This window comes from Cynoglossus semilaevis, chromosome 5 (assembly GCF_000523025.1).
Source record: "Cynoglossus semilaevis isolate Cse_v1.0 chromosome 5, Cse_v1.0, whole genome shotgun sequence".
In the NCBI taxonomy this organism is placed as follows: Eukaryota; Metazoa; Chordata; class Actinopteri; order Pleuronectiformes; family Cynoglossidae; genus Cynoglossus; species Cynoglossus semilaevis.
The window spans coordinates 17606596-17618987 of record NC_024311.1 but is presented as its reverse complement, the minus strand read 5'-3'; the positions used below and the strand labels follow the sequence as shown (position 1 = coordinate 17618987).

At 40.4% G+C, this 12392-nt stretch overlaps 1 protein-coding gene and 1 long non-coding RNA gene across 2 annotated transcripts; one reads left to right on the top strand and one right to left on the bottom strand.

Moving 5' to 3' along the window:
- Window positions 1-1230: 1230 nt before the first annotated feature.
- LOC103379333 (AN1-type zinc finger protein 3-like) lies at window positions 1231-11801 on the bottom strand. Its single transcript, XM_008310848.3, has 6 exons — window positions 11424-11801; window positions 8435-8475; window positions 7784-7972; window positions 6176-6238; window positions 4513-4746; window positions 1231-2194 (listed from the first exon to the last, which is right to left on the bottom strand). Exons 1-6 carry the CDS (start codon window positions 11504-11506, stop codon window positions 2040-2042), a joined length of 765 nt encoding a protein of 254 aa, XP_008309070.1. The 5' UTR covers window positions 11507-11801; the 3' UTR covers window positions 1231-2039.
- On the top strand, window positions 2203-3875 carry LOC112487033 (uncharacterized). The gene is made up of 2 exons (XR_003049740.1): window positions 2203-2542; window positions 2589-3875. It is a non-coding gene; the product is annotated as an uncharacterized LOC112487033 (long non-coding RNA).
- Window positions 11802-12392: the final 591 nt, after the last annotated feature.

Genomic DNA, 12392 nt, shown 5'->3' with positions numbered 1-12392 from the left:
ACTACAAGTGTAACAGTTTTGTTTCTGTATATTTAAAGGATTTTTATCATTAAGTTTATTCAAACTATTTGTAAAGTTTGACTCTAGTCACACCGACAGGAACGTGTTCCTAACACTGCCAGGAAAATGACAACATCTAACCACGAACAGAAGAAGAGTCAAAGCTGTCTGAACTTTCATGAGAAGAAATAATCTCTCCACATCTGTCATCTCAAAGAGAACACCGGCGCTTGTCTCATTTGTCTAACTCAATTTATTCTTTCTCAGGAAAAAGAAGAAAAAAAATTATGAAGGAGAAGCAAACTGCAGTACAATAGAAAGCAAAATGACAGAACTGTCCGTGTCCGTCCTCCCATTTAATGACATCACAACCAAAAAAATGCAGCTCTACACTAAAGTGTAACTAAATATGAAAGAAATAAAGGGTTAAATACAATTTTTCTCACAAAGTATCTGTGTGCATTTCTTCCACAGTCCACCAAGAAACTCTCAAAAGTAATTAATTTAATGACTTGAACTCTGCTCATCTCGTTCGCCATTCTCAGCAAAAAAAAAAGAAAAGAAAATGAGTAAATATCACTGTAGTGAGTCAGAGAAGCTGGATGAAGGGGAAGCGCAGCAATCAATAGGAGGAAAAATGAGAAAAGGAAAGTCAAAGGCAGGAGGCGGATGCATGAGAGCTCACTGTACTAGCCGGAAATTAAAGTCCGGGCTTTTGGAAGGAAATCGGAGCATTAAGTAGAAGGAAGAAAAATGAAGCTCAAAATAATAGAAAGTCCTGTTTCAAATCTGTTGGAAGAATTACCTTAAACAGAGTGGATTAAAGTAATGAAGCGCTGAGACACACTGGGTGATCAGTCCAGGACCACAGCGGACGTCGGCCTCCGACTCTGGCTGTTTGTGCTCAAAGTGGACGACAGCTGTGAACAGATGTTTTACCGACGTGTACAACGCCAAAAAAACAACAAAAAAAACAAAACAATATTCAGGTCCAGTGATTGACCATGAGCACACTAGTCCCCCAGATAATTCACGTGTGTCCAGAGTATGGCTGTGAAGAGAAAATGTCACTGCAGGGATAACCGGGAAGATTAAGGTCGGAACTAAGAGGAAGACGGAGAAAATCCTTGACAAATTAGGTTTTTGATTGAACACATTCAGACGTTGGAGAGCTCAGCGTGCCGTCCGAGAGCTCCGACTTCCAAACCCCACGATTGGTTTTGAGTTTGGAAGCTGGAAGATCGCACTCAAATATTCTGCGTGTCAGTCTACAGCCATCGACTCCAGCTTCATCGTCCAATGCTGGCAGAAACAAGTTCACAGCAAACCTTCAACAACGGAACGGAGCGGGTGGGGGGGGGGGGGGCAACAGGTGAAAAAGGAGAGAAGGGGAGTGGGCTGTGATATCCTGAGGTGGATGAAGCTGTTCTGAGGACATCCAGGGGGTAAGACACAGACTTCACTGAGGCTGGAGAACATGGTTCGCTTCCCAAGGTCCATGCTTGGTGCAGAGTGGAAAGCAGCTCTGACTGACTTTGAGGTAAAGAATAGTCTATAAACAGCGCCGAAGCAAAAGTGTACATAAGGAGTATTCATCCGACACACGTCCTCATCTTATGTTGCTGTTATCTTTTTTTTTTTTTTTTTTTGAGGTAAAGAGTATAGTCTGTGTCCAGGGCAAAAAGTTGCATCTCTTTGTCCTTTCATTCCTTCTCACGACAAAAGACATTTGTGAAGTGAGGAGCTTGCGAATTGTCAACAATGTCTCTTACGTTGCTCAAATTGCTTTTTTTTTCTTCTTTTTTTTTTGTTCCTGTGTGTGGGTTATTTCCAAAAGGCATCTCAGCAAACGGGACACAACTCAAGCCAAACATGGGTCAAATTTACCATGGGAAGAAGTGGGACAAAGAAAAAATGTTTAAAGAAAACAACGTGTGTCTGTTACCAGGAAAACTGCAGAAATATTGAAAAAAAAAAAAGGGCGAGCCAAAAAAAATCCCTGTAAGTGCTAAGACACCATCTGTTCACTGAGATTTTTTTCAGGAGCACTCCTCCCCGATGCGTTGGCACGAGCGGCCCACCTTACGGTCAAGTTTAACCATCTTTAGAACAGCCTCCTGGCGGCCGCGGCCCAGGTGGTCAAACATACAGTCGTGTTGCTCAGGGAGCCGATGGAGCATACAGAAGATATAACCTGCAAGATTAGGGAGGGGCGTGGACAAGAGAGAAAGACACAATAGTCAGTTCGACAGGTCCGCGTCCTCCTACGGAGGGAGATGCGAGGTTAGTGCGGGAACTGTTGCTGCGAGACTGCGGTCGTCCAATAGAACGGTGACCTTGTTCGATGAGCCACGCTAACTCTTCACCTAACCATAACATTTCAAACAGAAACAGAAACAACGGTAACAGCCCTGGAGGATCAACTGTTTGTGTTGCAGCTATTTCACGTTAGCATATTTTTTGGGTTTAGCCAATGCAAAGAAAACAGGAAGGTAGGAATGCATACATTAACGACACAGACTGTTCCTTTGACTCCGTCAAGGTAGCTGCACATTAACGGCACAGACTGTTCCTTTGACTCCATCAAGCATAACTGAGGCGTGACTTGAACCCCCTAACAGAAGGCTCCATCACCGCTGGAGGCACATTTCAGCTTCTGGATTAATTTCCTTCGTTAATATACATAATAACACCACTGGCTTTTCAACGTTTGGAGATGAAGGGCTCAGATGGACAGCTTGCAGTAGCCACGCAATTTAAACCGCTGTGATTATAGTGCACACAATGGGAGTGAGCCAAAAAAGCTGGGTAAGTTTGAGTCTAATATATATACATATATATGTGAATGTATATATATATATATGAATGTAAATATATATGTAAACATATGTGTATATATGTAAATATATGTGTAAATATATATGTAAATATATATGTAAATATATATATATGGACCTACAGGCATGCATGCACACACAACACTCACACATATATACCTGAATTGGGCAACGCAGGCAGTTGCCTAGAGCATAATTATTATAGAAACATATATAAAAATATATTTTCAAAAATATTCCCTATATATTTTTTTTATTTTTATTTTTCAACATACTCTCAAATCAGGAATCTTTCTTTACTGAAGTATTTTTCCAGGCTTCCAGGGTTGAGATGCAGAAACATCTTCTGTTAAACCGAACTGTCATCAACAGATTAATTATTCTCCGTGAAACCTGGACGAGCAGATCACCTGACGCCTAATGGCTACATCTAACATGCACGGACAAACAACTAAAAATTGTTTCTACACCAAGGTCAACGTCTGCTTTCATAATAAATATCGACATGGAGCGCAGAGGCTTTCAACAGACATAAAAACTGCTTGCTTATGGAAAAGAACGTTTAGCCGAGGTTACATTAAGGTAATTTATGATAAGTAAACACACATTTAAGTAAAGTCCTGATTTAGCAAAACTAACATGTTCCATCTTCAGTCTGTAAAAGGCTGCTTGACTTAGACAAATAAAAAAATCAAAATAAAGATTGAGTCAATGTTGGAGTTACACCTCGTGAGATGAACGTCAGAGGAGAACTCTGGAATCAGATACTGCCGCGGCGCTATCATTTTCTTCCTCATTTCACAGTGGGAAAATTGTTTGTGCGATCAACTCGTTATCAGACCTTCTAGGTTTACATTCTACACAACCATTAGCTCAGTAATCTGCAATTACTGCAACAGGCAGAAATCACTGTAATTGCCCCCATTTCCCCTTCAGTCTAAAAAGCATGTTTTCATAGTAAGCGCTGGGCTATTAAGGATGGATGGCCTGTGCTTTAAAGCAGTGCCTGCTGGGAAGGGGAAAAAAAAAAAAAAAAAAGGCAAGTCATTTTCCAATTTAGAAATTAGCGTGCAGTTTGAAGCTGATGGTCTTTAAGCAGTGAAGGGCTGTGACTTTTTTAAGCACTTTAATTTGTATGCAAACAAGTTGATTAGCAAACCAAGTATTGGTTTAAACTGCATCAGTGTTTGTGGTAATTGGTTTATGTTTTATGTGCAGGAATAACTGTTCAGGCCTTGTGTAATGGTTCTCTCAGGCCGCAGCTGAGGCACGGAGGTCATTGATGTTTCTGTCAACACCATGACATGTAGGACGTGAACACAAACAAATAGAAAATTCTAAGAAAACAAATCATAATTAATTACCTCCAAAGTCGTTTCCAGATCCACAACTGAGATTTTTTTTTTTCCACACTGTGTGTACGCTATCAGCGTGTAATCGAAGTACCTTACTGTTGGTCTGCTGCAGCTAATGTGGCGTACGGACAATCTGTACGTGCTCTAAAAATAAAGGCCTCGCAACAAAGACTGGGATTTATTTGGTTCCATTTCCTGTCTGATTTGAGAAAAGATGGCTCTTTGGGACAACATCCAAACTCCAAAGAAAGCCTACAGCGCTGATGAAACAGTGTGTTGTGTGTGTGTGTGTGTGTGTGTACAGTGTTGTGTCATCGTACCGCAGCGACAGGAACCCAGCTCCTGCTGCACCAGTTCCAGTTTGGTTTGGCAGCGATGGCAGCGCTTGCGGTTCCGCTGTTTTGAGCCGCCACGAGACGAGGATGAGGATGATGTTGCAGACAAAGAAGATGATGATGATGATGATGAAGAGGAGGAGGAGCACTCAAGAATGTGTGGCACCACACCCAGCCGTGTTCGTTTCTCCGGTGAGACATCACTTTCCGACTCTGAGGCTGGAGAGAAAAAAAGGACAAAATCAGAATTATTAGAACAAAGATTGTTTTCTATCAAAAGAAATCATGTGGAGATTATTATGCAAATTGTTATACATAGCAATTAGGTGCCACAATATCTTTTCTTTTCACGGATTTATTAGGAGATCAATGGTATTGTTTTAATTAGATAAGTATGGGAAGGTAACTGATGTTACATATTATTATACGTCAAACACTTTAAAAAAAAAAGATTTTTAAGTGGCCACACATTCATTCAAACAAAATTCATCTTCTGCATGTCCTGATTGCAGATTTTAGTGAAATACATCAGACATCGCCTCAAATAAAAGTCACGCATAAGAAACCTGCGTTTAAATTCACAAAGTCATCATCTGTGATTTACTGGGGTCGGAAACTGGGAGAGGACAGATGACGGTACAGCAGGACAAAAACACATTTGTGTGAAATAAAAAAGTGCTTCGCTGATTAATGGCTCTTTTGCATTTGATTAAATTCACGCTGGCAGCTGAGGTGGAGGAAGAGCATGTTGCAGATTTCCAGTGGTCGGCTGGAATTTCAACTCGGCTTTCTCATCAATCCTGTAGACTTTTTCCCTGGCCGGGCCAAATGCAGATCAGTGCTCAATAAATCTCTGAGAACTAGGCCGAGCTGAGGCAGCCAGATCCCCGTGGCCGGCACCATCGATCTCTATTCCTGTGTGTGAGTGTGACCATACATGTGCAAGTGCATGTTGGAGGAAAAAAAAAAAAATTGGCTCCCTGTTCCCCTGGTTTTGTTCTGGAGGTAAACCACTGGAGCCAATTACCACAGGTCAGGTTTAAGTGACTCAACAAACAGGGAAAATGGATAAACCTTAAAAAATATAGAAGTAACATCTTTGTACTAGAATCTAAATATAGTTCAGCTGAAGAAATATTAATAAATAAGGTTGACCTGAATGGTTATGTTAAGTCAAATCTGAACAGATTTGGAGGAAGTGGAAAGTGAAACATCAACTGAGCCGTCAAAAAAAAAAAAGACAGAAATGATGCTGCTTGTGCATGTACGGTATGGTGCTCACATGATCCCTCTGCATTAGACAAGGGATCAACATGTTCATACAGCGTAGCCTCGATTCGCCGACACTGCATTAAAGCCACATGTGTGGTGTGTGGTGTGTGTGTGTGTGTGTGTGTAGCACACTGTGTCACTTAACAAGGTGAAACCATGTGAGAGAACGGAGAAGAAACGTCTTTGTTCCTGGTCAGCTTGTCTTCTAATAATGAATCTAGATTTTAGTTATTAAAAGTTCAATTTATTTATAGTAATTAAGGAGAGAAAAATCAATCTGTTAATGTTTTTTTTTTCTCCCTGTTCTGTTCTGTACATTGTCAGAGTGGCATTTAGTGTGAACACACAACAAAGCAGTGACGGAGCTGAGATTTACCTGAGTCACAGGAGCGTTTTGTGGGAGTGGAGAGTGACCCAAAGACTGTGTCTGTGCTGGATTCTACAGAGGAACAGAGAAAAGACATGAAGATGTTAAACCTTCGTTGGATTATCTCTGGAACTGACATGGAAAAAATAAAGAGGTCAAAAAAAAAGCTTTGGTCAAAATCTTTAAATAACTGACATTAATTCACACTAATATCAGTCGACATTGCCTCTAAAACTCACATGTTTCATGGCTTTAATGCCCACAGACTGAAGTTAACTTTGAAACTATCTGTGCCAAAAACGTCCTCCTGGATTTCTCTGCTAAGAACAGCCTTTGTGTTTTGTGCATTGGAGGATGTCTGACTTTAAAACGGTCCTTTTAGATGAGAGATGAGTGTTAAGAAATTGGTGTAAAAGCAATTTTGTACAATTACTTTTAAGAAATCCAATACTGTTTTTTTTTTTGTCAAAGTGAGGAAATTAAACTAATATCTTCTTTTATTTTTTTGCTCCAGTTTCAGGAATGATAGTGTTGTAAATAAAGATTACTGTAGTGGAGTTCTGAAGCAACAGATGTGAGTGTGTTGAGGTGGGTGAGAGTGGGAGGGGCCAAACAATAATCCTATTTACAAAAGTTTGAGAACCACTGTACCCTGTTTTTTCAAAACACTACAAAAAAAATTAAACAAAATAAGCCTGGATTGTTATTTTCTGTTTTTTCAAAACACTACAAAAAATAAAAAATAAACAAAATAAGCCTGGATTGTTATTTTCATAGATTCATGATCCAAAACGATTCATTATCAAAAACAGGGCTTTGATATTAATACACGGTAGAAGAATAATAAGTGATTACTTTCAAACCTGGGTTTGGGGACTAGGTGGAATCGAACTCAGAACCTTCTGACCACTGTTCTACTCCACAGTACAATTTGCATCCAGTCACAAATTAAACATGGTGGTATTGGTGAATCCAAAAATAAAAAAAATTAAATAAAAAAAAGCAGTCTGTCAGTGCACTGAAACAAAATTGAAATTTAAATGTCAACATTTTGATTTATTTATCTTTAGACGACTTTTTTATTGTACTGAAAGATCCTGTGTAGTCAAAAAGAAATAAGTCAGTGTGAAGAACTTTTTTATCCATTTGGTATCTACTTTATTGTCCTGTCCTGCATTGGGGGCTGCACAAATAACCTTGTCGCTGTACAGTGATGACTGATGCCCTGCTAGTTGTAGGTGTCCTTTTAAAACCTTCACTTTTGAATGGATACTCTCTCCTATCATTTTCACTTTCTGTGCCATGAGGACAGATTTAGCCAGAACAGGAGCTGTGCAGACACCAGTGACAACCAGCTGCAGACGGTCCACCAGACGATCAGACTGTGATACAATTATATATTTATGACCATAACTACACAGAGTTCACCTTACTTAGATTTTAGAATAGATAAACACAAATATACAGACAAATACACTTTATTGTAGTGAGTTGTTTGTTCTTTATATATATGTGTGTGTTTCCTGAACAATGGCACATTTCATACAGCCGACACTTTGCCTGACACTCCGAGCTGAAAGAAAAACCTTTTGGACTATTTTCTCCCACTTGTCTTACCATCCTGAGCAGGTAGAGATGTAGATCCCACGTCTCCCGGTGGTGGGTCTTCTGATGTGTCAGGCGTCGGTATCAGTGACTGACTAATGCTGCTAGTTGCGTTGTTACAGAAGATGTCTGCTTGGCTGCTGCCAGAGCTCGACGTGGCCTTTGGGGCACAATCACTGTCTGGCTGCTTCTTCTGAATGTCTGTGACAGAAGGGAAATGGTAGGACTTTTGAATCAAATCGGCCTCGCTGCCAAGTCGGGGCATACTGTACAGGAATTCGCTCTAGGGTTTGGCATGGAAATATGCTCTATTTAAAAGCAAGCACCAGAACATGAGCTGATTTAATTAAAAAAAATACAGTATTTGACCTTTATGTAAACTGATATAATTGATTTTCTTATTTATGCTTTTTCCTAATGACAAAGATTACCAAGAGACATGAAGAAAAAAAAAAGAAAATTGGTGTTCTGAGTGTGGTCACAGAAAGAGTTTATAAGGGCATGCACTAAAAATGGAATAATTTTTGTATAGAAATAAATTATGGATTTAACTGTATTTTGAATATCAAGAAAATTCTAACAAACTTAACTCTGCAACCAGATTATACACAGTGACAAGTAACAGAAAATCAGTCATATAAACAAAGTAGGATGAAAACGTACCTGCAAAACATTTGGAGCAAAGATTCATAGTCTTGCTTGACCTGAGGAGAAAGAAAGACAAAGAAAAATGCAAAATTAATTTTAAAAAATCACACATAATTTCATGTTTCCTCATTCACATTCACGCAGTGTGAGTCACCGTCTCACATAATAAATAACTTAGTGAACACGTGTTATGGAACTGTTCACTGTTGTTCATTCAATTGCATATTCATTTTAATACTAATTATAAGTGCATCTTATAGGGTTACTTTTCAGCACAATACAATAGAAGTAAACCCCTTCACAGAAACCTACGTCTCCAAGAATGTTTACATGAGACTGAGCCTGAGAGGGAAACTGGATCGACACCATTCCATCGCTGCAGGCAACTGTATGTGTAGTGTCAACCGTGTGTCAGGCTGCATGATTGTTGACATCACAGGAACAACAACAGCGTTACAGTAATGTCAGTGATGCAGTGGATGCCTTGTTTATCTTTTACTCCGTTGCATCATTAATATCAAACACAGAGAACGCCAACATTTGAAAACAACCAAAAAAAGACGTGTATTTTTTCAGAACTCTGACAGTGTTTTCACCTACTCATTATTTTTTTTCAGCAAGAAATCTTCAAAATAATCTACATTAATGTAACAACACATCAAACTGACTCATCGCCAAGGTCGTCTAGAAAGCGTTAGCTTTTTGTTTCAATAAACATATTAACACACAAACACTGTTGTTTAAATTGGTTTCAACAAAATTGACTGTGCGCGGTAAAAACCTAATCTTTCCACTGTGCCATTTAACTGAGAAGACACATAATTGGGGCTCATTTTGTGAATCTCACTGTCGACAATTAAACCAATCAATGCTTGTAGGATCAGAGGACGAAGTCTGCGTCACTGAAGCACATTTAATTTCTCAAAAACAAGGAAAAAGAAAAGCAAGTGCATGAGCTGTAATTGCCAAAAAACTTCATTATGCAAAAATAATATTAATGATCTTTTTCTACAATCTTCAGTCCATGTTGTCATTTCAGTGGCACAACTCCTCACAGCACACAGGTCTGGTTCCCTTTGAGAGGCCTCCTCTCATTTCCTCTCCAGCCCTCGTCCTAACTGGCTGGGCACCGACCGTGACGGTCACTGCTATCAGTCACATTCTATTTATTTTCGGGTGCTTCATTGCACTCCTTTGTCCTCATTTCTAAATGTTGGGTCAGGGGCAGTCAACCTGAGGGCTGTCTGTCAGAGTGCTGCTGTATGGCACACAGGTAGAAAGAAGAACGAAGAAGTAAAGGGTGAGAGGGGGAGTCACGGGGGACGTGGCATCATGAGACACGGCAGGAATAAAAGCCTACAGTGGATTAACACGTTTGTTGGATAATTGAGGATAAAAAGAAAATATATGGTTCTCAGCATTTAAATACTGTTTTTGTCATAAGAGAGACAGTGCACTAAGACAGTTGTGATCGCCCAAAATGCAGAGGGTGTTGGCATCCGACGAGCCACCAGAGTCACAAACCTTAGACCTAGACCTTAAAGTCTACTACTAGAGATTCAATCTGATCACTCAGGACTCAGATTCATAAGTCTACTACTAGAGATTCAACTTTTGGAAATGTCCGTTCTCAAAGTCTATTAACTGTGGTTACAAACACAACAATCTGATCACTCAGGACTCAGATTCAAGCCTACTAACTAAATGTATTGTCATATATGAACCACTGAACTGAAAGCTCTGATTTAAAAAAAAAAAAAAGGCAAACACAGCTGGGATACAACAGGGCAGTCGTCAACTGGTGAGACAAGTCCTGGTGAGGCAACAGTGAGCAGCCTTGAGGGGGGGCCTGTACAGACTCATGTAGACTCATCTAACTGAGACCAAAACAAACATTCCACATTACACACACTGTGGAATGAAAAAAAAAAAAAGTCAAGTCTAAAAGTTGATTTGCAGCAACCACTCCTTACTAGAGTAAGGACTAAACAATGTCACTTTTGTGATAGCAAATCCTTGCAGTGAATCAGGTTTAATCTTTCTTGTATTGAAGGGTGTGTTTACACACCATTTGTCATGTTCAGTTTAGTTGGACCCAACCCTGGTGTGGTTGCTCTGTTAGCGGGGCTACTTGAAAACGTAGTTTCCACCATCCAATGGTCAAAAAACACTGGAATCTACAAACCAAGAAATGATGTTGCAAGTTGTCGTGACAAACACATCAACACTTCGAAACAGAGTTTGGTTTCATGTACTCATTCAATGGATTAAAGTGGAGAAACACCCATTGATTCCATTACAGAGCCCAGTACAGAAACTAAAATATCCACACTCACATTCATTCCTCTGGTCAGTGCAGCGTGTCTGATTAACCATGTTTTGGACTGTGGGAGGAAACTCAAGTCCCGTGGAGAGATCATGTCAAGTCTCGTTATGTTCTCACTGTAAGGTGTGACCCACCAGTTTGAAAAAAAAAATGTATGACTAAAAATATGAAATAAAACATATATAAACTATGAAATTCCTGCACGTCATTGTGTTTACCAGTACAATTGACATAAGTTTGGTGTCAAATACTGCTGCTTAAACACAACAATGTATAATATTGACGGTTTAACTGGTGTTACCAGTGCTGAGTTATGTCAAGACCAGACACTGCGGGGTTTCCCCCTGGTGTCCACCTGACACTTGGACGGACACCGCCGCTCAGTGTGTCGACCCAGCTGCTTCATTTCATAAAGTTGCCTTTAACTGTGCGTTGTTCGGCAATGTTGTCACACCTGTCACATTAGCGCCTTGCTCCCTTCCTCCACAGGAAGGGAAAGACTTCCTTAGGCCGGCTGGTGTTAGCGGGTGGCTAATGCTACAAAACAATGGGGAGGGGGATAACAAGAAAAGCAGCTCATCCTTCTTTGAGCTGCTAACAGCAGATGCTAGCGGCTGCGCTAGCTTTCGCGAAAGAGAGAGAAAGACGCCACTCAAAAACGAGAATACTCGGCCTTACCCCCAGAATCCGCAGGGGCAGCGAGGCGGTATAACGTTAACGTTACTCGGAGGCTTGCTGCCCTCGCTCCCCGTGTCCCCCATGTCTGTCCTCGGCGTGAAACTCTCCTCGAAGCAGGTGAATCCGCGGATGGAGCGAAGGCCTCGTCTTTACCTATAGATCCCCTGGCTGTGTGGACCAATGTGTTGATACCCAAGTTAGATTATCCTTTATTAATGTTACAGGGCGGATGAACTGGTCTGCCGACACGACCGGCTCAGACTCCGTCAAATGAAAATAGTTTAAATCGACATTAGGACAGCGGAGCCATCAGAGCCTCAGACGGACGGAGCCACCGGGGAATCCTCTGGGCCGATCAGCTGAAGAGAGGGATAAACCACTCCCGTAGAAAGGGGGGGAGTTTACCAAAGACGGCACCGAGAAACACTATTAATGTGTTTTTTATGAACATATAATGGTGGGAAATGGTGAATACAATCATTGTGCTTCTGTGATACAGGGATGTTACGACGTCGACTGCGTGGTACGTTTTTAAATAACAGTTTTGGGACAAATATGCGCTTGAATTGACATGGTACGATCCACGCCAAGCTACAACTAAAGAGCCCTCAGTGGGATGTGGTTCACGCCAACAGGGGCGTAGCTATAGATAGTTACTATAATGGGTGGAGAACAGGGCAGTCTGTAAAAATTATATATTATTATACAAACCTTTATTCCGTAATTTAAATATTTCTAATTTGGCATTATAACTAGTGACAGACCCGAGTATATCTTAAACAAGAATAAAATAAACAATTAAAAAAAGATGAAAATGTATTTGCCGTTTAGTTAAGTGTAGCATGTTAACAATTACAGGTACGACTATAGCATTTAATGTAGTACAGTAGCAAATCAACGATGAAGAGAGAAATAAAGTGTGTTTACGTTGGTCCACAAGTTCCACAAAGTCAACACCAAAGAAGAATT

Coding starts and splice junctions, on each gene's coding strand:
- LOC103379333 (XM_008310848.3), bottom strand. CDS start 11,506: ATGGGGGACACGGGGAGCGAGGGCAGCAAGCCTCCGAGTAACGTTAAC. Junction 8,476..11,423: donor TGCCCCTGCGGATTCTGGGG/GTAAGGCCGAGT, acceptor CTTTCTCCTCAG/GTCAAGCAAGACTATGAATC. Junction 2,195..4,512: donor GCTGGGTTCCTGTCGCTGCG/GTACGATGACAC, acceptor CTAATCTTGCAG/GTTATATCTTCTGTATGCTC.